This window comes from Drosophila montana, unplaced genomic scaffold (assembly GCF_035044405.1).
Source record: "Drosophila montana isolate Dmon_TW-CO22-7 unplaced genomic scaffold, ASM3504440v1 contig_3733_1, whole genome shotgun sequence".
Lineage (NCBI taxonomy): Eukaryota > Metazoa > Arthropoda > Insecta > Diptera > Drosophilidae > Drosophila > Drosophila montana.
Genome location: NW_026998620.1, coordinates 715,149 through 742,400, shown reverse-complemented (window position 1 = coordinate 742,400; position 27,252 = coordinate 715,149). Strand labels below are relative to the sequence as shown.

Genomic DNA, 27,252 nt, shown 5'->3' with positions numbered 1-27,252 from the left:
TGGAAGTAATTTTCCATTTCTCAAATTCTCATAAATTTTTAAACCGAAGCGTAAGTCAAGGCTCAAAAAATAAACGTAGATTCTGGAATTGTTAATATAAATTGCCAAAAATATAGTCAAAATATTATGAAAATGTTGACCAAGAAAGTTTTCGAGTTCACATTAAATGAAGTTCCTTTGAACATTGAACTATTTTTCGCTTTTTCCAGCACTTTGATCACAGCTTGAATTCTAGATGGAAATGCATCTAAAACTTAAATATTAATAAAACATTTTCTTGTTTGTAAAAAAAGTTTCTTTTATTCAATAAAATTTTAATTTGTTTAAAAGAATTTTTTGCTGTTTGACTTTTCTGTCAAACTTCATGCCATAAATATATATATATATATCTATGACAAAGATTTTCATTTGTACACTTGCTTTCAGATTCTGTTTGTGATTTTTATTTGAAACTTGGCTCGCATTGAACGCATTCGAGACTCTTTGGCGTTTGCTTTGGTGGCTCTGAAAAGAGCCGATTGGGCTTTTCCAATTGGAGATTGAGTTGGTCTCCTTGCCGTGTGTCGATGCTGGTGGGTTTTCAGATGATGGCCGCAATTAGGCCTTAGTCCGGGTCTGTTGCTCGAGCCAGGAGGCGTGGCAAGGCGTGGCAAGGCGTGGCAAGGCGCGGCAAGGCGTGGCAAGGCGTGGCAAGTCGTGTCTGTGCCTCAGTCGTGGCCTTTGCCAGGCTTGTCATTAGATTGTCACATCCGTGTCAAATAATATCTCTAGAGAGCCGAAGCCGGAGTGACCTGGCCTGGCTCCAAAATTAAACAAAATGCGAAGCTCTTGGCGCTGTCGCTTGATGATAATGTCCTCCTCAATACTTTGCTCGCTTTCTGTACCGTTCATCAGGTTGCATGTGCGCTGAACGCATCCCGCCGCCCCCCTCTTCATTTGGGTGGCAGTGACTGGGCGGCGGATACGGGCACGCCCACGCCGACGCCGACGCCGACCATGCCAGCGGCAGCTGCGGCCGCAGCGAGACCAACCATGTCCGCCTCATGCATGGGCTTCTTCTTGAGTATGCTCAGATCGTTGACATTCTCCAGAAAGGATTTGTGCGCCGAGAAGACCTTGACGCTGTCGAAATCCTTCTTCAGCTCCTCAATGTCGCGCTTCTGCTTGGCGCGACGATTCTGAAACCAAGTGATCACCTGCGCATTCGACAGGCCCAGCGAGGCGGCAATCTCATCCCGATCCGCTGGCGACAGATATTTCTGATAGAGAAAGCGCTTCTCCAGCTCAAAGATCTGATGGTTGGTGAAGGCGGTGCGCGACTTGCGCTTCTTCTTCGGCTGCGGTCGGTTCGAGAATATGTCCAAGTGCGATTTGTCTGCCGAGAGAGAGAGAGAGAAGGGGGGGATTAGTTAAAGTCTGGCTTGAGTCAAACCGGTTCGAACGAATACTCGAAGCTCGAAGCTCGCAGCTCGAATACACGAGTGTTAACAAGCGCATTTGTAAGTCGCATTAGAAATAATTTGTAATTGCTCGCGACGAGTGTCCGAGCGAGTGTTAATTAAAGTGCTTTGATTTATACATTTAAATGATTTAATTGCAAGCGCTTTGCATGCTCTGTACACAAGAGTATAAAGGGGTATATGAGGCAAGCAATTATCAGATCAAATAAAGTTAATATAAAATTTCTATAAATCACAGCCTGCTTTGCCAGTCACAGCTTGAGGAGCCCCTTTTGATTACATTTCTTTTCCCAGAGTATTGTGCAGTCGGTTGCAATTTTCGTTCCTTCGCTTCGCTTGATTAATTGCCCGAGTTGTGGGCGTCATTGACTTGGGCTCTGCTCTGCACTTTGGCCGGCAATCATTTGTCTCGTTTGCCGCTTGATTTATACTTCATAATTATATTGACACCTACAAATCACATACGCTATTGTTGCCTGATTAATGAGGCAGCAGCAGCAGCAGCAGGCAAACTTATAATTTGCAATTGTAAAAGTTGCATAACGCTTCCTGAACCCAGTTGAAATCGGACAGACCGACTCATTTCAAAGCTAATTTATGGCTACGAATTTCAGATGCTACTGTGACTCGGCTGGCCCCCGTTCATAAATATGCATACAGTACACATACATACATATGTATATACACATATATATCCGGATATATTTAGCTATATTCATATGCATATGAACCGGTCTTCACGCCCATTCCATTCCGATTGCTTGTCAAACAAACTAGCCCAGCATTAAAAACTAATTAAACGCTTCCAAGCCCGACTAAATTTTGTTTCTATGTTAAGTATAATACAAATGCGAAACGCATTAATTTGCCCTATTTGTTATCTCGAGCACGTTTTGTAACCCAAAACCCATTAGGCACTTGAGCGAGTGTGCGTGTGTTTGTGTTTTTATCGGAGACTCATTAAGTAATTTCTGTGACTTATCTAAAAAACAGAAAAACGTTAAAACTAAAGGGAGAAATGTGCGCTGGCCACTTGGGTCCTGTCCCTGTCGCAGTCAGGGTCTCAGGTGTCCACTTATATGGAGAAATGTTCACTTCAGCTGAGGGCTGGTTTGTTTTGGTTGTAGTCGAAAGAAAAACCTTTCACTACAATATGTTCCAGTTGTAATTCGAGTTAAGCAACCGACTGCCCACACTTTCTAAAGAACCTGTGCCCTGTTCCTCGTTGCAACAGTTGCACAGTTCACGTTCTTATGTTTTAATTTGTGTCAATACGTGGAATTGGACTGGACGACGACAGTGTGTCTGGCACTTCTTCGAGGAGATCCTCATAAAAAGTTTATTGGAAACTGTCAATATGTTTTTTACAATTCCCATAAATGTGAAAGAAAGAAAAGCCTTAAATACTTATTTAATTGAGTAAATAAGGTTTTAAGTAATTGTTTTTTTTAACAATTTTTATGTGGTGAAAAACCTTGTCTTAGTATTCACTACAATCAAGAAAGTTCAGCTTTCTAGCTGTTACGGCATGAGCTGTGCGCTAAGCATCAATCAGTCAATCAATCAGCGAGTCAATCAAACAGTCAGTGAGGACAATTAATATTACTTTCTTATACATATATAATATTACTAATCTGAAGAGTTCCGCTTACTAGCTCTTACTGCTTGAGCTGTGCGTTAAGCATCAATCAATCAATCAAAAAGTCAATTAGTCAGTCAGCACAGTTAATTTCACATATATAAGTATTTACATGCAAATTTTTGAAGAATTCAGCTTCCTGGCCTTAACGGCTTGAGCTTAATAGTCAATCAATCAATCAATCAGTCAAGCGAAAAATTGTATATTAATATATAAATAGATATATAGATGTATAGATATGTAGATATAGATATGTACAACATATATATCTATACAACTTTTCTCCAGACTGACTGATCGACTGATTGATTGATTGATATATTTGTGTATATACAACCACGTTTACTACTTGAGCCTCCCACTATGATGAGTATTTAAACATTGAAAATCCAAACATATATAAAAGATATATCTAAGAACTTTTCGCCTGACTGACTGATTGATTGCTTGATTGATATATTTATATAAATAAAACCGCGTTTACTCCTTGAATTTCCTACTGTGATGCATACTTAAACGTTGAAAATCGAAAAATATTTTCATATTCCTATCGATGCAATGTCAACTCTCGCTTCCTGCTCGCCGAGTGTTAATGATATTAATGTGTACACCCCCCCCCCCCCCCGTGCTCGCCCCTCGCTTGAGCCTAATCCTCAGTAGATAGGGACATATTATATATTATATAAATTACATGTTTATCGGCTTGACTTCTTGTTGCTGATTGACTAACGATGCCAGCGTCATAATATACACAGTCGCCGCACAGTCGTAAATATTTCGTTTTTGGTTATACAATATTTTGATAAATAGACATGTTTGAGCGTTAACACAACAACAACAAGAGGAAAAACAACAACATCGATAGATACAAATGTATTTGCCTTCAATATGCTTACGACTATCAGCTGCGAGCCGAGGCTTGTCAGCTTTTAGTAGCAGTAGACACAGCAATTTTACCAAATGGCAACGGCATGTTAACAACAATAAAAAACAAATACAACTAAAACAACAACAACAACAACAACAACAAATCCAAACTCTATTAGGCAATGAACATGAACAAACTTGGCCGGCGGCTAATTGTTGCTAATCGTCGCAGAATCGACACGAATGCACAAAATATATGAGTGTAGCAGACAGAGGCGCATATGGCCACAGTTAGCTGCAGCTATGGCTACACTGAGAGAAATCAAATCAATCAAATCAAGCGGCAGAGCTGTCAAAATGAAGCTGAGCACGAAAATGTTATGTAAGTATTCTCTGAAATTTATAAATGCCTATAATAAAATAGAATTTAATCGAGAGTATGATTTTAGATCAAATAAATTCTAGAGCGCTCATTTTTCTCAGTGTAAGCTCTAGCAAGGAGTATTAAGCAATAATTAGCAAGAGCGAGAAAATGTTATTTAAATAAGTTTTCTCTGAAATTTCTAAAAACCAAACATTTAAAGAGGATTTCAACTAAAAATGTTTGGAAATGATTTGAGCTAGTAAGCTACGGCTACACTGAGAGAAAAATATAGGCAAATCAAGCGGAAGAGCTGTCAAAATGTAAAATTTTTCTCGGAAATTTCTAAAACCCAAACATATAAAGAGAATTTCAACTTAAAATGTGTTAAAATGATTTGAGCTATTTAGCTAGGCTACACTCAGAGAAAAGAATAGGCAAATCAAGCAGAAGAGCTGTCAAATTGTAAAATGTAAAATTGTAAAATGTTATTTAAAGAAGTTGTTAGTGAAATTTTTAAATACCACATTAAAAAAAATGTATTTCAACTAAAAGTGTTTGGAAATAATTTGAGTTCTAGTGCACTCTTTTTTTTCTCAGTGTGGAGTATTAGGCAATAATTAGCATGAAAACAGGGGTTGAGTTTGGGGCTTGACACTAAAACGCCCACTTAATACTGCAAATGCGTGTAAACATGAACTGTGACTGTGACTGCGACTGTGACTGCGACTGTGACAGATGCGGCTCTCAATTCGCGTTGATATGGAAAATTGTGGCTATTAACTATGCGCATGTGCGCTATGCGGATTATATTATAATCCCCTTCCCCTTACCCCTCTCCCCTCCCGCTCGCTAAAATACCATTTATAAATGTTCTCAATCAAATATTGAGTTATCTGTAATTTGTTTTGGGCTTTTTGTTTTTTTCAGCACATGCCGCCAATTAATTGAAAAACACACAAAAACTGAGAATTAGCCAAAGTCATTTGCATAGAAAACATATAAGTTAGCTCTAGTCGAGAGTGAACGACTAGCAGATACCCTTCAGCTGGCGTTTGTCTATGAAACTATTCTGGCTTCCTTCTTCTTCTTTCCTGGCATACTAAACTTTGTGTATACCGAAGCGTAAAGCTCTGACTTTACAAATGAGATATTTTGAATTATGAAGGAAATGTGGGGAAATGTATTTGGAAAGTGAAATATTTATAGTCCTTCTATACCACACGAGAGTCCACATACCAAATTTTTTACACCTAGCTCTTCTAATTCTCGACTTATGCGTAAAAAACTATGTTTCCAAAACGATATTTATCGATATTATGGAAATAAGAGAGAGAGAGAAAATTATAAGGAATATATATTCCACATTTCAAGTCTTTAGTTTGTAGACGGACCGACAGATATGGTTAGACCGATTCAGTTCGAAGATAGGAGGTTACATAAAACTCAAGACTTTTAAACCATTTTTAACTATTATAATAAATATTATCTATTATCTAATATTATCTACTATACCATACGAGCACTGAAACATTTCGAGTTTAAACCATTTTCAAAATCGATATTTATCGACATTTTGGAAATGGGATAAGATATCGGGAGAGAAAATTATAAACTCGATCTGTGTGTGGCATGATATAATATATATATTTCAAAATTTCAAGTCTCTGGAATGACTCAGCTCATAGATCATAGATGCTTCCTTGTGTTTATTACAAACAAATGCACAAGTCTATTATACCCCTCTTAATACCCCTTTAGGGTATATAAAGCGAAATAGAAGCAGATATCGAAATGGGAATGGAATTGGAAATGGGAATGGCCTCAACAGATGAACGTTCAATTTCAATTAGGCAAAATTGAAAATCCAAGCAAACATTTCGTTGCATTCGCTCAATTGGAAATTGCCACAAAATTAATTAATTTCGATTTCGAAATCGAGAACATTTATCTCTAATCGATTGATAAGTAAATCGATTGGTTGGGCTATTTACCTTGTGACTCATCGAAGTCCTTGGTGGTCATCTGGAAGAGCGCGTCGAGCGGCGTGCCATTGGCCTTGGCCTTGGCCTCGGCGGCGGCAACTGCAGCGGCTGTGCTCTGGGCGCTGCCCGTTGCCGCCTGGGCGGGACTCGAGGCGGCATTGGCCGAGCCGCCGGATGCATGACGCTCACGCTCCGCCTGGGCCGCTTGCGACGAGGACTGTGGACTGTGGCTGCGACGCAGGGCAGCGCTGGCGGCGGCAGCGGCCGAGTCGCGTGCTATTTCCGGCGAGCAGCAGTCGCTGGCCGCGGAGCTGGAGCGATCCGAGCCGCTCTCGGAGGGTATGATGTCCATGCCCATGTGGCGCAGCAGCTGGGCCTGGGCATTGAAGTGCTCCTGCAGCTGGCGATGATAGTCCAGGGCCAAACGCTGCTCGTAGTGCAGCAGGGCGGAGGGTATGAACGGCCGGACGGGCATCGGCCCAAGCAGATGATCCCACGGACGCACAATCTGTGCCCCGGGCAGCAGCATGGCAGCCGCAGCCGGATGCATGTCCAGCGGTTCGCTGCGCTGCGACTGCAGCAAACCCGCAACGGGCCGGGCAGCGGGCGGCGCCAGCAGCGTGGCAGTCGGCGGTGGCGAACTGGACGCACAGCGCTGCTTCTCCGAGTGGCCCAGAATGTCGGCAATCGAGAAGCTCTTGACGCCCTCGATGGCGGACTTTGTGCTGCCCGCATTGCCAGCGGCTGCCGTGGCAGTTGGATTTGGTTGGGTTGCAGGTGGACTGGGCGTCTGATCGCGCGGCTCCGATGAGGAGGAGGACATGCGCAGACGCTTCAGCGGCTGGAAGTAATCCTCCGGCAGTGTGCCGACGGCGCTGCGCGTCAGTCCGGCGGCAGCAGCGGCCGCCGCAGCGGCAGCAGCATGTTGTTGCATCAGCAGCTGCTGTTGCTGGAGCAGATCGATGGTGCCGCCGCGTGGCAGCTGATGCGGATGATGATGCAGCTGATGATGCAACTGATGCTGATGCTGATGCTGATGCTGATGTTGGGCCGGCAGCGGGCTGGGTGCACCGCCGACGGAAATCTCGGATTCGGCAGGGCTGGCCGGACGCATTGTGGGCGGACAGAGCATTTAAGATCTGGTCAAATCTTTCACACACACTCACACACACGCGGGCGCACTTCAATGTCAGGGGGGGGGAACTTGATGTGTGTAGAATACGGTGTGCACTTTGTGTCTGCGTCTTGTTAATAAATATATTTAGTATTTATATCAATCAAAGTAACGTGTAACGTGCAACGCGCAACGATAAACGATAAACGTTAAACGACAACGACGCTGATCCAATGGGAGGACCTCTCAACTCGACGTTTCACAGTCAACTGTTCGAAACTAGATTGAAGATTGGTTTGCTAACTAGACACGTCGATATTTCTTCAGTTCTTTTGCTGCCCGCGCCGCTCACTTCGCGTGTTTGTGTGCGTGTGTGTGTGTGCCGTCTCTTTAACATCGTTTGCTCTCTCGTGTCGTGTCTCGTTTGTCGGTGGTTAAACTCGGCAATCAAATCATAACTGCACACTCTGCTCTCTGCTCTGCTCTGCTCTCTCGCTCTCTCTCGCTCTCGCTCTCCCTCTCGGAAGCCAACCAGTTTGTTGGTCTGCCTGCCTGCGTTAGAGCGAGCCGGCAATAGCTGTGCGCTCTCTTGCGCGCCGGCCAATCGGCTGGCCGGAAAGCGATGCCAGCAAAAAATAGCAATGGTGGCGTATACGTAACGGTAATTATGGCGTTCATCAAGCGCCACGCGCCAAAGCGAGACAGCAACAGCGCAACGCCATATGAGGAGAACAACAACGAAAAACAAAAAAATAAGAAATAAGAAAAACGCGACGCTCCTCAGTTTGTAACGAGACTGTATTTAGTATTTCAGCCTCAGCAAAAGTTTTCAAAACTTCGGCAGCGACGCCGGCAGAGACGTACCCCCCTCCCCACAGGCGCATGTGCCTTTAATGACGCATTCTAGAGACGACTATCCGCGCCGTGCCCCCCCCCTCTTACTCACTCTCCCTCACCCAGCGGCAGCCGTGTTTAATTGTCAAGCGTTTGCATTTAATTTGTTGCAAGCAAAAAAGCGTTTAATTAATTTGAGAAACCTGCAAACGATCAGAATAAGATATCACATAAATATACGTTTATTTAAAAGAAAACTATAAAAATATACAGAGGGAAAACTGTGATACGTGTAATATGCTCCAATAAGAAACTTTATTGTCAGATAAATTGAAGGATATTTATGTGTTAAGTTATCTATAAATATTGGAAATAAAATAACAATAGTTTTGGAATATTTTTAATTCACTTATAAATAATGACAATAAGTAAATTTGGTTAGTCCGAAAAATTGGAAGCTATTTATTCGTTAAGTTATCTATAAATATTTCAAATATAATAGCATAAGCATTGGAATATTTGTAATTTACTTATAAGAAAAGTTCTAGAGAGAAATATGTTATTTTTTTTACATTTTATTTATTTACTCTGTCTTAGGACAATAAGTAAATTTAGTACATTTAGCTATAATTTAAAATAACAGAAATAGAAAGTTTCCAGTGAAACTTACAATTATATTTTACTTATTTTGTATGTTAGATTGAAGTTGCGCTCATTTTATCTATCTATCCGGGAGATCGAGAATAAGTACTTTTTTAGGGCAGAGAAATATGTGAACGTATTCTTAGACAAGTCCACAAAGCCAGTTTAAGGCAGAATTGGTTTAAATGCCAAAATCAAATTTTGTATTTTCAATAGACCGAGTACTCAATCGGACAAGTTAGAGGAAAAGAAACCCGAGCCGAACCCTAAGCTGCAACTCAAACCTGTGCGAACAGATGCGTAAAACAAGGTTAACAAACCGAACTTTAAACCAAAGAATTGATTCTAACCATGAATCAAACTAATGAAATTCTTGATCTATATAAACTCTCCGAAGGCACAGAGAGAGAGAGAGAGAGAGAGCGAAAGAAGGACAATGTCCTTATCTCATCTATCTGCATATCTCAAACAAAAAAACCCACAAAAGTAAAAAGAATATACGTCCGAAATGTGCGCCTTTTGACACAAATTGAAAATGTTTTATGTGTTGTATGTGACATTCTTGCGTGCATTATCCAATTGTCGACACATTTGCTGCGACTTAAGCACATTGCTGACACGCATTGTACGTGTCTCTCGTAATCCTTTTAATTGAAACAAATGCGCATTACTCCAACGCCCGAAAGCCGAACAAAAGAAGGCCAAGAAGGCAAACAGAGCGCACACAAAGGGCGTCAAGGCGTCTGAGAACAATAGAGCCTCCGCTTCTATTAGCTAAACGCACTTAAGAATCAGAAAAGAGAACAAAAAATCGAAGACACAAAATCGAAACCAATTGCCGTCGCTGCAGGATGCTAAATGAAAAAGGAATTTATTGTCCGACCACCAGCCGGCTGCCGCTCGACTTTAGCCGCAGTGGGTCCCACCTGGGCTACCTGGCGGTCAGCAGCGGCGGTCTGCTGCCTCTGCCTCTGCCTCTGTTGATAAGGACTAATCACACAAATATTTGAGCATTCGGTTTTGTGATTGAGTTTCGCCGCGGCGCGCCAAACAAAACGGCGGCCCCGTTTGATATCCGAGTTTAGCGCTTCTGTATTGCCCCCAGCGCCCTTTTTTATTTGATTTCTTACATAATTCTAATTTCTTAACTCTGGCGGCTATTAGTGTATCTATTCGATACACACGCGGCGTGGGAAAGCCTGCGGTGTTAATTATGCCGCCAAAGTCCTTCGGAAATCCTTCACGAAAAACAATAACAGCAAAGCCAATTTACACCTGTGTATTTGTGTGTGTGTGTGGCTTCATTCACACGCTGATAAATTGTGGCTGCCGTTCCTGTGGTGAAAGTGGTGAAAAGGGTTCATTAATATTCAAATGGCGACGATTTCATTGATTTATCGCCAGGGCCAAAGGGTAACCGGGGCAGCTGCGGCAGCTGCGGCCGCGTCTTGTGGCAGCTGTGGCAGCTTCTGGCGGAAATGCTGTGCACCATAATTTAGCTGATTTAGCCTATCCAGCCAAGCTATCGCTTGGATAATCGCTCTAAACGATTTCACATTTTCAATTTTTCATCCATATGAAACTAAAACGCCAAACGGCAAACGGCAAATTATGCGGCCCACATGGAAATATTTGTTAAGAGCATGTGGCCCGGGGGCAAGAATTCATGGCCAACGCCGGCAACTTGTCTGTAATTGTCAATTAGCAAGCTTTCAACAGCGCCGAGTCGAGTCACAGCTTCCACTCTTTTTTATACCCTCAACCCAATGTCTAGCAAATGTCTAGAAAAGGGTATTACAGTTGTGTGCAGGCAGCAGAAAGCAGAAAAAATAATATATATACCTTATATATTCTTGATCAGCATTAACAGTCGAGTCGATCTAGTCATGCTCTTCAGTCCGTCTACAAAAGCTGGAGGCTTGCAAATTTGCAAAATTTTTTTCATTTTTCTTCTTTTTTCTTTTTTTTCTCGATTTATCCTCACATTCTCATTGAATCAATAAAGTCGATTTTGAGACATTTTTGTTTAATCACAATTCGAAGATTATAAGAGCTCAAGACTTGCTATGTAGCTTCTCGTATAAAGTTAAACAGATTGGGCATAGTTCACGTTCTTTAATACCCAACTTTTACTCTCTGCTCTACCCTTGAAAATTAAACAAAAAACTTTTTTAAAGATCTTTCCTGAAGTTGTGGTATTTAAAAATTGTTGTATGGCATATTTAATCCCTGAAAATATTATAAAGATCGGACTATAAACACCGAAGTTAATCTAAAATGCATTTCTTATAGTGTGGGTCTAGAGAAAGAAGTTCTTTAGTGCATAGAATTCGTAGTATGTATAGAATGAAGCTAGAATGATTCTAACCCGACTTGTTCACATTTTCATTATGACACATTTTGAGTTTTGAGAGTTGGATGGCATTTTTAATCCCTGAAATTTTCGTAAAGATCGGACCATAAACACCGAAGTTAATTTATTTATTTATTTATTTATTAGTGGTCGACAAAACGAGTGTCTTCCTAATTATTCAATACATTATATTTACAATTATGAAATTTTTAGATGCTAAAAGCCTAGATAGAGAACACAAATTTCAAATAGCATCACCGACCGATGGAGGTGTTTTATTTGCCAGTCCGGCCAGCTGTGCCCCTTTTCACAGCTAATTTTGTCAGTGACGCTATTAGAGCCTACATCTAAGAAGAAGGGTGTAAGTAGGAAAAAGTGTTCTTAAGTAAAATTAAAAATAATCTTAATTTGCTATATTATTTTAGAAAATACCATAAATAGGAGAAAAGAAAGTAAGAAGATTGTTGATAAAGAAAAGAATTGTATGCTTAATATATAAAGTGTTAAGTAGATAGGATAAAGAGATAGTATTGGGAAAGTAATGGGAAATCACCGACCCGGTGGGGGAAAATTTGCAGCCTGTCCGGCAAGCTATGCCCCTGCTCATAGCTGGGAATGGTCAGTGACTTCCCGAAGGTATCCTGAAAGCAACGATTTTATTAGGGGTAGAGAAAGTTCGGTAGAGAAAACGTGATGAAAACTATTGTAATTTTTACATAGCACGCGAAAAGGATTGTGCATAGCGTAGTCTGGTTGTGCACGTAGATAGGAATAAGGGGCGGTAATTTCTGGTTGGTCTAGCCGGAACAGAGAATTGAAGACGCCCTAGCAGAAAAGGAGTATCTATATCGCCAACAACCAACTTATGTAGAAAGACAACACCGAGAATTGTCCTACGGTTGGTTAACGACGGAAGGTTAAGAAGAAGCAGCCTGCTGGAATAGGATGGCAACCGAAGATTAGGGTCCCAATTTAAACCTCGTAAGGCAAAAAGCAGAAATTGCTTCTGAACAGATTCAATACGATCCTGGCTATTGTTATACTGCGGAGACCAGATGCAAGAGCAGTATTCAAGGATAGGGCGAACAAGAGAGATGTACAGAAGTTTCGTTATAAAAGGATCGTTAAACTCTTTCGACCATCGTTTAATGAATCCAAGTACACCTTTTGCCTCATTAACGATGGTATCTATGTGAAGATTGAAACAGAGTTTAGAATCAAAAAGAACGCCTAAATCCTTAACTGTTAGTATACGTTGCAATGGAGTATTGTCGATTGTATAACTGACCAGATAAGGTGTAGTACGATTAAATGTCATAAACATACACTTTGAACAATTCAGATGCAATTGATTGGCCGAGCACCAAAGTTGCATTGCGTTCAAATCGTCTTGAAGACGAGAATGATGTAGGGGATTGGTGTATGATAAAATAAGTTTCACGTCGTCCGCATACATGAGTACACGGGCATGGGATATAACAGAGGGAAGATCATTTATAAAAAGAGTAAAGAGTAAAGGTCCAAGATGACTACCTTGAGGAACACCAGAAGTAACGTGAACCTGTTTAGAGGTAGTCAGCCTCAGCATTACTCTTTGGGTCCTACCTTTTAAATAAGAACTAATCCAAAGCAATAGAGACGGAGGGAAACCTATTCGGTCAAGTTTAAAAAGTAAAATGTCATGGTGCACGGAGTCAAACGCCTTACTGAAGTCAGTGTAAATGACATCAGTTTGCATTTTCGAAAGGAAAGCATCATTTACCAAGGAAGTAAACTCAAGCAGATTGGTCGTAGTAGACCGATTCTTTACGAATCCATGTTGAACAGGGGAAACAACTGATTTGCAGAAATGCTGCAAATTCGAAGTGATTATTTTTTCAAATAATTTAGGAATAGCGGACAGTTTTGCAATGCCCCTGTAATTTAGTATATCAGTCTTTCCACCTTTCTTGTGGAGAGGAATGATATAAGATTCTTTCCAAAGAGATGGAAAGACAGAAGAAACGAGGGATAGATTAAAAAGCTTTAGCAATGGATAAACAAGGGAAGAACTACACTCCTTGAGTAGACAACTAGGGATATTGTCAGGCCCAGGAGAGAAAGAAGATTTTAAAGAATTTAAAGCTAAAAGGAGAGAGGAATGGGAAATAATAGGGGGAGGTATAGAACTAGAGGAAGTAATAATATAAGGGTAAGAATTATTATTAGGACAAACTGAAGAGTAAGTTGATTGAAAAAAATTAGCAAAGAGGTTAGCAGAATCAGAGTCATTGCTAGCTTTATCCATCCCGAGAGAAAAAGAAGATGGCAAACTTGAAGATTTACGCTTCGAGTTTACAAAATTGTAAAACTGTCTTGGATTTAGGGCAAATTGCCTTTTGCAACGAGTTAGATAATTCTCATAGCATTGAGAATTCAGAAGAAAGAAATTCGACTTGGCTATGGAATATTTAGCCAAGTCAGTACACGAACCAGACATTTTAAACTTTTTAAAATATTTTGATTTTATATTTTTTAGATTCGTTAATCTGGGAGTAAACCAAGGTGGCTTTGAAGAGGTAGTCGAAGGAATTGACTTGGGAATACACATATCTAAGAGGGAGTTTAGGGTGTTATAAAAAAAGTTAATAGCAGTATTCATGTCAACCGAGTCATATAAGAAAGACCAATCGGTTGCATAAATAAGCTGATTCAGCAAGGAATAGTTTCCTTTGCGAAAGCTACGGCGGGGCTTATTGGCTGATAAGCACGAAATATGAGGATTACAATTGAACATTGCAACCTCTAAAGTAGGATGATATACATCCTCAGGAAGAGATAAAGGAGGGGACCTAGATACATTAGAAATAAGGTAGTCGTTAACAAATACAAGATCAAGTGTTCTATTCAAATGATTAGAAATTGAAATTGATTTGAAACAACGAAAGGTCAAGCATGCAATCTATAAAGTCATGCTGTGCTGAGGGCACTAAATAATTTTCGGCAGTGAAAAGTGACCAAGAGATGTTCGGCAAATTAAAAAAGAATAAAGCTAGCATGATTCTAGCGGCAGCTAATTAATGGCTATCTCCAAGTCGGTTAATCCCTAGTTGCTTACGTTTTTGGATGGTGTATTTAATCCCTGGAAATTTCATAAAGATCGGACTATGAACACCGCAGCAAGAATGCAATTTCCATAGTTTGAGTCTAGAGGAAGAAGAATAAGCACGATTTTTGCTATATATTATTTATTTATTATTGAAAAATTTAATAAGCACGCAAGTTATTCAAGAATGCATTTTCCATCATTCTGGTTCTGGGTTCTGGGAGAAAGAAAAAAAAACACAATGTTCTTTTGAATAAGTATGTTTAGAATGAAGCTAGAAGGATTTTAAGTTTTGGTTCTGGGGAGAAAGACGAAACACAATGGTCTTTTGGATAAGTATGTTTAGAATGAAGCTAGAATGATTTTAATGACAGGCTATCTCCAAGTCGGGCAATCCCGACTTGTACACATTTTCGCTGTGGCTCATTTTGAGTTTTGAGAGTTTCCCCCAGGTTTCCCTCTCAGTTTCCCTCTCACAGGTTTCCACAGTTCTGTGGTGTGACAGCGGCTGCCAATTTGCATATGCCACGAAGTCGCCTTGGCTCACCTCCAGCTCGAGAGTTGGAGAACTCGAGAAGTCGAGAAGTCGAGAAGTCGGCTACCCACGCTGCATTGACACACGGCTGTCATTTGCACTTGCTGTTGATTTCTGATATCTGGCTCAGATAAGCAATAGCTGCCGTTTTTTGGTAGCGTATCGAAAATTATCCGACTAAGTCTTACAATTATTATTATGCATAATTTATTGGAATTATAAATTTACACGCTTGTGCTGTACGACGGCTATTTCGGCTTGATTAATCTGGGTGTGTATTCATATTTTGCAATCTATTAAGATTTAGTTGACAAGTTGTTTATATCGGAGGTGTATTTGGAAGTTGGCCAATTCTAAAAGGAAAAATATGCAGAGGGCAAAATAATTTAATTTTAGACATCTTCCAACCATTAGCTATATATATTCCTCAACTGTCGAAACTGTCTCAAAAGTCGAATCTATAAAACCTCCATCTGTTTGTTTCTATATAAAATAAGCTCTCAGTTTTGGAGCTATTATCAGGAATCATATATATCTGCCTTAGGAATTATCGATCGAAGTTTAGGTTCTAGTTCGGAAAACTTTTATGTTTATTTTAATATTTTATTTAACACTATTTCTACCAAAGGTATCAAAAGACACCTTATCAATTTTTAACCTTAAATTATTTTCTAAGATAATAATAATTTTTTCTCAATTTACTTTTTGTTAATTGCTTAATTGATTGTAAAATTAATTTAATGGTAGCATTATCCTCGAAAAAAAAAAATAATAAGAGAATAATTTTAAAAACTTTTTCCTCACTTATTAGCTAATGTGAAAATAGACCATTTTTGGTTGAAATAGGTATACACAAAATCTCGGTAGTAATAGTGTTAATATTTTTCCTATTCTTCTCACATACACACACACACTAACAAAATCTTATCAATATTGGAGCATACAAAAATTAACTTCTTGTATGATTAATTTTTTAAAATATTTTTTTGATCAAATTCAACATTTACGAGCTCTACTAATTAGTCAAAGCTTATCAAAATATCACTACTATATATGTATATAGAAATAATATAAAATAAATAAATAAATATATAGAGCTCCTTTAGAAAAATATAGGTAGAAATATAAATTGTTGTATGGAAAAGTGAACTGTTTTTCAAGACTTATTATTATACAAGAATCATATTTGTATTACTGTAAGAACAGGACATAATTATCAATTAATTGTACAACAAATCTAAAATCATTTAAATATTGACTTCGTCTCGAATGCCTGCACAAGTCTGCGATTTGAACCGGCGTCCTCTCCGCCGTTAAAGTGCCACTTGCAAATATGGCACTGATTTCTGGTATGTGTTAATGACACACATTTTGGCATTTCACTTCTTTAGTAGCGGGCCGCGTTTTTCCCATTTGACATACAAACTTTGGCCCGCAACGAGAGCAAACAGCCAGCCACTGTCGGGGAGAAAGTCTTTAAGACGGCAATGTTTTGTGTTTTGTGTTGTTGTTGTTGTGGCGAAATAGAAGAAAACTCATCAGAAAAGGTAGTTAGAGTGAAGGCACTCGAGCGACCATTAAACATTGCCAATTTCACAGTAATCAGCCGCATGGCCAACTGAGCTGGGCCCAAACAAAGCTTGGCCCAAAGACACACACTCGAACAAAAAGGTAGCAAATCGAACTAAGCCGTTTAGGGCCACCCACATCGAGAGCAGAGCCGAGCAGAGCAGCGCAGTCAAAGAGCAGGCAAAGAAAATCCGAAAAGCTTTCAGGTCAAGATTGGTAGCAGCCCTCGCGACGGCCACGCTAATCAAGCACCAAGCCAAGTTAAGAGTTAAGAGCTTCGGTCTAAAAGCGAGAAAAAAACAACGCGAGACAACAAATCAAACGCTCGCTGCAAATGGAAAGCACGAAAAATGGAAAACAATGAACAAGCGAATGCTAATTAAAGCGATGCTCAAATTGAAATGTTAAACTTTTTGGTAATACCCTGCTAAATGACAAACATACTAGTGTCGGGTGTTATCGACTAGATAACTGAGGAAGACTTTATTTGAAATCGAAGTTAAAGTTTTTATTTTTGGATTATTTATTGTTGGTTATACCCTGTAAATTTCAAATAGACAAATGTGGGGTATTTTAGACTAGATAGCTGAACAATAATTAATTTAATCTTTAAGGTAGATATTTTATTTTGAAACTAAAATTTGTCGTTTGGGGATAAGACTGCAAAATATCTTTAAATCGAACTGGTTAAGGTCCGGAATTCTATTTATTATCATGAACTAAATCTTAAACTCGATTAATTGGACCAAAAAGTAGGACTTATAAGAGGGACCTATGAACTGAATTTTATGAAAATATTTGTAGGCGATTTGTTATATATTGCGATTCAGCTGTATTTTCATTAAAAGAAGAACTATATTTCCAAATGATTGTTCCTATATGAACTCTATGATATAGTTGCCCAATTTTGACAGGTTTGTTCCTTAATGTGAGAAGCAGAGAGAAACTTCTTCTTGCTTAGTTTGGTTAATATAATAAGGTGCTTCGCATGAAATATCTATTTGATACTGATCGTTCCAATGAAGAATATAGTAGCTCGATCTTACCGACAAAGAAAACAGATCTTTCAGGTTGCTTGAGAGCAGGCGGAGTTATATTATAGAAAGAAATATACATTCAGAAAGTCCAAGCTATATCGAATTGGTTGTTGATGCGGGTCAAGAGTATACATAGTATATGTAGCAAACAATTTCTCCTTCTTTTCGTGACAAACTAAGTCTACTTCAAAACTTTAATAATATTTTGAGTCTGAACACGAATTTCCCAACATATCAATAAGGCAAATCAGACTTCAAATCAGACTAGAAAAAAAAGGAAGTCCTGCGAGCCCTAACTCCTATTTAAGCAAGGTCTATCAAATGCGAGTTTGATATTGAGTTTTGCCAGATTTTATTTTAACATGCTTTACAGGGTATTTGATATTGCAGCACACATCAACAGCTGTGTATCATGCTCATACTTGCGCGTATATCGAGTGGGTTTGGCTGAGATCTAGCTGGCACTGGACACAGCCACATGGATTCGGATCGTATTGGGTCGAGTTCTTGGCGGGGTTCTCAGGGGTTCTCAGGTGCTGCTCGGGCGCAGCTACTGTTGCGAGCTATATCAATATTGACCCCTGATCCGGCTACTCACACGCTCCACACGGCACGGCGCATTTACATGTCTTGAGAACTTTGTTTGGATACTTTTTCGACTGAATGCCGCATACAAATATTTGTCCGCCGGCCAACTTAATTGAGTTAGTTGGGCTCTGGGCCAGGTCTACGCGTGGCCGGCGTTCATTTTGACCGATGTGTGATAATTACGCTAGCATCGATGCTGCGGCCGCTTTGATGGGGGCAGCTCTTAGAGGCACGGACAGAGCGAGTTTCCAAGGCAGCGGCCTTTTTTCTTTGACTCAAAGTTTGCGTTCGCCGTGCGCAAACAAACGGTTCACTGCCATTTCCACTGCACTTTTATTGTTGTTGTTCTTTTCATTTGTTTTGTTTTTTTTCGGCGGCTTCTTGTTTAAATATTGGGACTTGTGTTTAACATAATTAATGCAAGTGGCAATTACAGTAGCCGCAACCGATCGGCCAAAGGAAATAACGCTCTTTTATTTCTCTGTGCGCTTCATAGGCGCAAATGCAATCAACATTTGCATGCAGAATACACTAATTATATGGCTGCACATTATTGTGTCAACATATACACTTTATTACGGGCATATTAACAATGTTGTGTATTTTCAAATGAAAATTAAAATTGTGGAAATTGTAAACTGATCAAAAAAATAAATTGTTAGTTAGCGACTGTTTTTCCATGAGATACCCATTTTTAAGACTTGCACATAAGAAACTGGATTGTGGCTTTTACGGTTTTCGAAGTACGTCAATCATCAATCAGCAAATCAGTCAATCATTTAGTCAGTCAGTTGAATAGTTAGTTAGTAAGTAAGTCAGCTATTCAGGTAATCAGTCAGTCGATAAGTAAGTCAGTCAGTCAGTCATTAAGTCAATCAGTCAATCAGTCAGTCAATTTTCAGTCCGTCAATTCGTAAGTCAATAAATGACTGACTGTCAATCAGTCAAAAGCTGTCAATTAGTCAGTCAACTCAAAAAGCTAATCAGTTAATCAATGACTCAGTCATACCGATTGACAATCAGTCAAATAGGAAATCAGTCAATCAATCATTTTCTAACTATCAATCAGTCTATCAATCAATAAGGCAGTCAATCATACAACCAGTCAATCGTAACTGTCAATAAGCCAATCAGTTAGTCAATCAATCAGTCAGACAATCATTTATTCAATCAGTCTATGATTGAACAACTGTCAATTAGTTAATAATTCACTCAATCAAGCAGTCTGTCAGTAAATCAATCAGTCAGTCAATCAATTACTTAATCAAGCAGTTAGTCTATAATTCAATTAATCAGTCAATAATTTACTTACTGACAATCAATCAACCAGTCAGTCCATCAGTTAGTCAATTACTCAATCAGTCAGTCAATCGATCATTCAAACAATCAGTCTATGATTGAACAACTGCAACAATTAGTCAATCAGTCACTCAATCAAACAGGCTGTCAGTAAATCAGTCAGTCAGTCAATCTGTTAGTTTAAAATTCAATCAATCAGTCATTCATTTACTTACTGACCATCAATCAGCCAGTAAGCTCATCAATTAGTGACTCACTCAATCAATCAGTCAGTAAATCATTCAACCAATCAATCTATGATTGAAAAACTGCCAACTAGACAATCAGTCACTCAATCAAACAGGCTGCTAGTAAATCAGTTATTTAGTCAATCAGTTAGTCTTAAATTCAATTATTGACTTACTGACAGTCAATCAGCCAGTCAGTTCATCTCTTAATCAATCACCCAATCAGTCAGTCAAATAACCAGGCAGTAAGTCAATCAATCAGTTTGCTGTATATATGTATATGTATATACCTAATTCATTATTGTTCTCTTTCTATATCATTGGAGGACTGCAAATACTTTCCAAAACTTTCGCATTGCTAATCATTGTCCAAGAGTATTAAATCTTCGACTTGTGGGTCTGCATTTCATCTTGCAAATTGTTGTTACTAAAGAGCTTCGTGTACGCAACTTCAAAACGGGGTAAGGGGTAGGAATAGGGGGCAGGGTGCATGGTGCAGGGGCACGGCACGTATGAATATCAAATCAACTACAATGCAGTTAAAAAGCGCATTTCAAACACCTCGCAGACTCGCGCAGTGCGCAGTCAGTTGCTCGTTTGGTGGTCCACAACGCCCCAAGTGAGCATTAAGAAGAGCTGCCCAGAACCTGGCCCCGACTCTGGCTCCGACTCTGGCTCCGACTCCGACTCTGGCCCTGTCTGTGGCCCTGGCCCTGGCCCTGAGACCACATTGCTTGATTGCCGCGCGCCGCTTGAGATGACGTTGCATTTGCGACGCTACCTCGAGACGAGCCGCGGCCCGAGCTGCGGCTGTGGCAGGAAGCGAGGAAATCTTTTTTGTTGCCTCTTTTTCTGTTTTGTTGTCTTTTTTTTTTTGCGCTCGTCCATATGTGGAAATAACAATTCCTGTTGCGAACAGAACAGAGCTGGCGACGGAGGCTGCGAAGCTGAAGCTTGTTGCTGTTCATGAGGAAGCCAAAGAACTTGCAAGCTGGAATCTATTGCTGACCCCGCTCCAGCTTCTCCCTCTCCCTCTCCCCCTCTCTCTCCCTCTCTCTCTGTCTCTGTGTGTGTGTGTGTGGAGCTGAGCGCCATCTCGTTTAATGCCTTTAAGGCGTGACCATAGTATTTTATAATATGAACTGATCAAAGGATGCCGACACGTTTCAACTTTTGCCGCCTGTTGCCCCCCCTCCCCTACCCCCTCTTGGCCAAACCCCAACCCGTCGCAGAATCGCAGTTTTGCACGCTGTTCTCGCGCTCTCTGGCCCTGGACCTGGCCAGAGGATGGGTCGCATCTGCAGCGCCAACTGCAACAATAACAAATTGACCAAATCGATTTGTTGGCTGCGCGTTTTTCTCTTCAGCCTTTTTTTGCGCTTTTCTTTAGCGGCATTTTCATTTAGCTTTATTGCTCATTAGCTGCATGAGTGTGAAAATGGCGAGTGCCAGCAAATACCTGCAGACGGGCACAGGCAGCACCGGAAATGAAGGCATCCCGCGAACTTTGTGCCCGGCGCATGCGACATGACTAAACACTTTCGGGGGCATGCCCCATGCCAGACGCAAGACGCAAGACGCACTCAACTGTACATGAATTGATGTCATTTTAATGCAAACGAATTAAATCCTTGGCACTCGAGGTGGAAAATGTCCGGCGAGCGGGTTGCCAATTCGTGGGGGTTGACAGAGACAGAGAGACAGAGAGACAATATGCTCATCGATTAGCTCTGGAGGCAGATTTTGGGCATGTCACACCTAATCGAAAACTCATTAGAACCTTTGAGTTTCGAGTGCGATCGGGACAATGGACACAATTGATTGCAGCTGGGCGTCCAAAATGCATTTATGTGTCTATTAAACTCGCAGGAGAGACTCTCTCGCTCGAGGGTGTCTGCCAATTTGATTGACAGCGCGACCAAATGCCTCAGTTATTTATGAGGCCCTAAATGATGAGGCCAACTATAGACTGGGCCACATTCGAGTCCAAATGAGTCCACATTTTGCAAAAATATCACACTCTGGCATTCATTAGCCTCTCGTCTCGTCGCCGCGTCGCGTTGCCATGGTCTTTGCGTTTATTAATTGCCTGACATGTCCATTAATTTAAATCAATGATATATATTTATATCTATATTTATTTATATATAGTTTTTTTTTGCGCTCGACTGCATTAAAAGTTGCTACCCCTTGGCGACAATTAACATAATTTTTGCACAAATTGCAGCATAAATCTCATCTCCATTTTTTATTTAATGGCGTTCAGTCAATTAAATCTACACAAAATTAAATGCACAGCAATAAAATGGTGGTCCAGTACAGTGCAGCTTGCCATTAAGTGACAGCTATAAGCAAGCTCCCGCTTCGATATGCTTAAACGTTGCAAGATAATTATTATTTAACCTCAAGCTTTTAAATTGAAACAAATCCAATCGGACGAACCTTGAAACTTTGCTCTAAAAAACTGTAAACTCTTCTTTCCACCCAGAGGGGTGGATTTTGCGGAAAATGTGAAATGCCTTACAACTACATTTTCATAGAAATCTTTGAATATAAGTTTGACACCATTCGGATGGTTTAGGAAAAATTTCACATAACTGTTTCCACTAATTTTCCACACTTGCGGGTGGATTTTCCCAAAATACCCGTTTTAGCTTCCACCTTCAGTCCATAACTATAGTTAAAATGTCCGTCACTCAGCACTAAAAGTTTTACATATAGTTTATAGATTTAAGGAAATATCGAAAAATAGGAAATATTTCTTACATCTTTTTCACGACTTTTCCACAATTGCAAGTGGATTTCCCCGAAACCCCGTTTTAGCCTCCACCTTCATCCCATAACTATAGTGAACATTTCTGGCACTCAGCACGAAAAGTTTTTTATATAGTTAATAGCATTAATGATTATATCGAAAAATACAAAAATTTTCACTCAACTGTTTTTCCACGAATTTTCCACACTTGCGAGTGGATTTTACCGAAATACCCGTTTTAGCCTCCAACTTCATTCCAAAACTATAGTGAACATTTCTGGCACTCACTTCCACGAATTTTCCACACTTGCGAGTGAATTTTGCCGAAATACCCGCTTTAGAGTTTCCACCTTTATTCCATAACTACAGTAAACATATCCGTCAACAAGCACAAAAAGTTTTATATATAGATAATTAAAATTAAAGAAAATATGTTTAGTTACGACGCAGCTAATTCTTCCAAGGCAGTGACTACTGTACGCTTGAGCAAAAAAATATAACCTTTAAAAAATACTTGACATATGGAATTTTCGCTGTTGATGACTTATTTACGATATTTGATAGCAATTATATTTGTTGTTGTTGTTTGTTATTTGTTACAGTCGACAGCTCGATTTGATGCTGTCACAGTTGACAACAACAACAACAACAACAACAACAACGGGACCCGTTTTAAAGCTAATAAACTGTGATTAGTTGCAGGCGGCCTGCCATTGGTCGTTGTTGCCACTAATTTTGATCGTTATTTGGAATTTATTATGCCCAACTTTGGGTTAATCTGAGTGTGTGTGTGTGGTGCGAGTGTTTTGCTACCGTTGAAGCGGCTTCTTTGACTTTTAGAGCAAACAATTAATTAATTTTTATATACCTAAGTCCATGAAGTATGGCCAAAAAAGGGTATATTGCTTTTGTGCAACAGGCAGAGGGAAGCCCATAAAGTATATCAATTCTTCCCAACAGTCGAGTCTATCCAGATAAAGTCAGTCAGTTTGCGTCTAACTCGCAAATTACAGAAAATAGAGACTTGAAACTTTGAAACTAGTTAGAAAATTGCAACATTTGCACAGCTAGCATATTATTTATTATTCGATATTTATATTTGAGACATAGTTTCTTAAGAATAGCTCGAGAAATAGGACAGTTATCGAAATATATATTTATATATAATATATATTTTTTCCTCCCATTTTTTGTTCATATTCATAATATTGATCAAAATCGATTTTGAGACATAGTTTCTTAAGAATAGCTCGAGAAATATAACAGCTAGATACAGTAAACATTTTTTATAGATTGTAGGTTCTCTTATATAGTATATTATACATATTATATTTTATAAATATTTTATTTAAATTATATAAATTATAAATTATGTATATAATATGTTTTATTTATACATATATAGTATATATTCATATATATTATTCATATTAAGGATGCTTCACTCTACGGGCAGGTCCCTTATTCCTACGAAAATTCTAAACAAAACTAATTTTTACAAGTAGAGCCTTGCGCCTTGGTACATACAACCTGTTATATGTCACATTTAATCCTTGAAAGTTTCATGAAGATCAGATTATAAACACCCAAGTTAATAAAGAATAAATTCCTATATCTAGTGTGGAGCTAAGGGAAGAGGAAGAGGAAACGCAGTGCTTATAACAGCACCTTGTATGGGGTACAGGGTATCTCCTAGTCGTTCCACTCCCGACTAGAGCACTTTCACGTGCAGCGCAGTCGGTGGCATTTCATTGCTTGACTTGATTTTCGTCTCTGAATTGATTTAAATTTAATTTATTTTAAATATCGAGCTGTGGCAAGATTTTCGGTTTGGTTTTTTTTGGCGATTCATGAATATTCATATTCATTGCCAGCGAGCGCATCGCGCATAACGAATTATTCATTTGCGTAAACATTTTAATTAGCAGCGAAAAATTTGTTGATTTCTGATTAATTTCGCCCCAATGATTAGTTCGTAATTTATTTAGCAGCAGCTCTCAGTTTTGTGTGGCAGATTCTTCTTCAGATCCGTCAGATATCCGTTTGCGGGCCGGAACAAATTCATAAATTAACATCGATGTCCATTAAAAGGTGCTTTAATTAGCCAACATTTTTCCACCCCTCCCCCAACCCATTCGGGGAAACGCTTCAAAAGCCGCCGTCGAATTCGGATTTCCACGAAATGAAAAATCCCGAAAGGGGCAGACATCAATGCAAACAACAATGCCCAGCTCCAAGAATGCATCCTAACTAGCTACCGTTTAATTTTTTATTACACACACAACAAAAAAAAAGCAGAAACCGAAAAGGAGGGTGTGAAATTGTCGGTGTTTTTACGATTTGTGGCCGTGGGCCCTTTGATGGCAGCAGCCTCCTCCGCCTCCTTCTAGCGACTATTTGATGTTTCTATTCACACACACACACGCACACACACAGACAGACAGAGAGTCCGGTGGCTCGGCTCTGCCAATGTCAATTTATAGATTGGTTTCTTCTGCTTCTTCTTAAAACCTCGAATTGGCCAGCTCTTGGGCTGTGCATCATAAAAACCCGAAAAGAAACTCTTTTAGGGATCTCACAGATCATATTCTTTCAGCTCGCTCCTTTTGGCTATTTTGACGTTTATAAATATCCCACAATTTGTATCCCTCCCTCTCCCCCTCTCCCTCTCTCTTCCTCTGGCTCTGACGTAATGCTGATGGACAAAGGTGCCGCGTGTGAGAACATATGTCGCTGCCTCAGCTCCTCAGTTGCTCAGTTGCTCGGCTCTTCAGTTTTGATTGCTTTATTTGTTGTTTTAGGCTGACAACTGTTCACTTCGAGTGGGCGTTTTTTGATTGTTATTCTACACAATTGTTGTTCTTATGCTTTTTCTTTCCTTTTTTCCTCTTTTTTTTCACTTTTTACAGCAATTAGTTTCAAATTTTCCGCGCGTCTTTGGTGGCACCTGCAATAGTTGCATGGGAAATGCATGTCCTGCACTTCCTTAAGGATGTGCCTCATTTGTGTTACGTTTAGTCGCCAGCCATTAAAGTACTTAATACTTAAGGGAAGTCAAGTCAACAACAGATTCGATTTACACAGCAAATCATAAATTTATTCCCATGCACTTAAAGAAAGACAGCAGAAATTCTGGTATAAAGTTCTTCCATATAAATAAAAAGTTTGAATAATTAAATTAAAAATAATTAAAAAGTATGATAAATGATAAATAATTTAAATAGATTGAATATTTGCAATATGCCTATTAGAAAATTTCGAAATACATCCTTAACAAAAGTACAAAAAACTGAATACCCTAATTTTCATACCTGAGAAAGGCATATAGGCTTCTCAATAAGAAACAAAAATGTGCTTCTCTTAATTTCAATTGAATTTTAAAAAAAGTTGAAAGCTTTTAAGCTTATCTAATTTAAAATATTTCCTTAATTACTTTTCAGCTTTTTATCGCATTGAGTAAAAAAGAAACTTTAAATTAATGTTATATTAATAGGAAAACAAATGTTCTTTTCTTAATTTCAATTTATCTTTAAAGAAATTGAGAGTTGTTAATTTATTAATTTAAATATTTCCCTTTTTATTTTAAAACTTTATTTCGTTTTTAATAAAAAAAAAATATAAAATTAATGTTATATTAATAAGAAAAAATGTGTTATTTTTTAATTTCAATTGAATTTAAGAAATTAAGAACTGATAAATTTTGTAATTAAATATTTGAATATTTCCTTATTGATTTTAAAACTTTTCTTTATTTTGAGTTTAAAAGGAAACATTGAATTAATGTTTTTTTTTTTATTATATTTTGGGGAATAGAAAGTTTTTAAAAATATATCGTTTTAAATTATTCCTTAAATAACAAAAGTAAGAATAATGTCGAATATTCTTAACAAGAGTAAAATATTTTTGAATCAATAAATTACTACTGAATATAAGTTTCAAAAAATTTCATAAATTTTATAACATTTTGTTAGGGAATTTTAAAGTTAATAAATTTCTTATATTATGTTAAGGAATAAACTAAGTAAAAATAATAATTGTCGTTCTCAATATTTCTAAGATTGAATATAGAATTTAAGTGAATTTGTGGATTAAAAAAGTTCCTGGAATAAGAATTTTCGAGCTTCGCTGTGGCATGTCTGAAACTTTGTAATTTATTTTTATTTATTTTCCCAGCGTTTATATATATTATATATATATCGAGTGTTTGCCGCGAATTCGCTTGTCGTTATTCATCCAAAATTTGTCTGCTTGGCAGCGGTGCGTGTCGCGGCCCCCGTTCAGAGAGACGCCACGGATGCGCCTCCGTTCGCTTTGACAGTTATGCTAATGACATTCTGAGTCGGATCGGGCTCAGATCGGCTTCGGTTTCGGATTCGGGGCGTTGCCTTCCTGAATGACTTTAATTTGACAGAATTTTGTCTTGTCACTTTGTCACATTTCGCATGCGAAAAATGCGCCCAAAACGCAAGAGGGGAAGGGAAGGGGGGGGGGGGATCTCAGGGCGGCGTCTTGAAACGCCACTCGATTTGCCACTTCCGCCGGATCGTAGCTGTTGCTGTTGTCATGGGAATTCGCGTCTGGGAATGCCAGAGATTGACGACACAAATATCACATTCGGTAGAGCTTTTGTTTGTTCATCTACCAAGGGAGGGGGGGGGGGGGGGGGGCATTGGCATGTCATTTGGCTGCAGCGTCAGCTACCTGCCAATTACCTGGCCATCATTCTAGCCGAGGCTCAGCCTCAGCCTCAGTCGGACTGCCAGGCGACCACACAAGCTAGCCGCATCTAACAGCTAAAGCGCGCTTTTGATCTTCTGCCGCCTGCTGGCCAATGGCCAAGCAATGTGATTAAGCCTGCTTTACACACACACACACACACTCGCACACACACTCGCACACCCA

General features: G+C 39.3%; 1 protein-coding gene and 1 long non-coding RNA gene across 2 annotated transcripts in view; one reads left to right on the top strand and one right to left on the bottom strand.

Moving 5' to 3' along the window:
• The window catches only part of LOC135436399 (uncharacterized), an 86,009-nt gene that overhangs the window by 19,727 nt on the left and 39,030 nt on the right, over positions 1 to 27,252 (top strand). The gene's annotated exons all lie outside the window — the stretch shown is intronic.
• On the bottom strand, positions 382 to 7,644 carry lbe (ladybird early). The gene is made up of 3 exons (XM_064694060.1): positions 6,476 to 7,644; positions 6,322 to 6,391; positions 382 to 1,375 (listed from the first exon to the last, which is right to left on the bottom strand). The coding sequence occupies exons 1-3, from the start codon at positions 7,442 to 7,444 to the stop codon at positions 933 to 935; spliced, it is 1,482 nt and encodes a 493-aa protein (XP_064550130.1). The 5' UTR covers positions 7,445 to 7,644; the 3' UTR covers positions 382 to 932.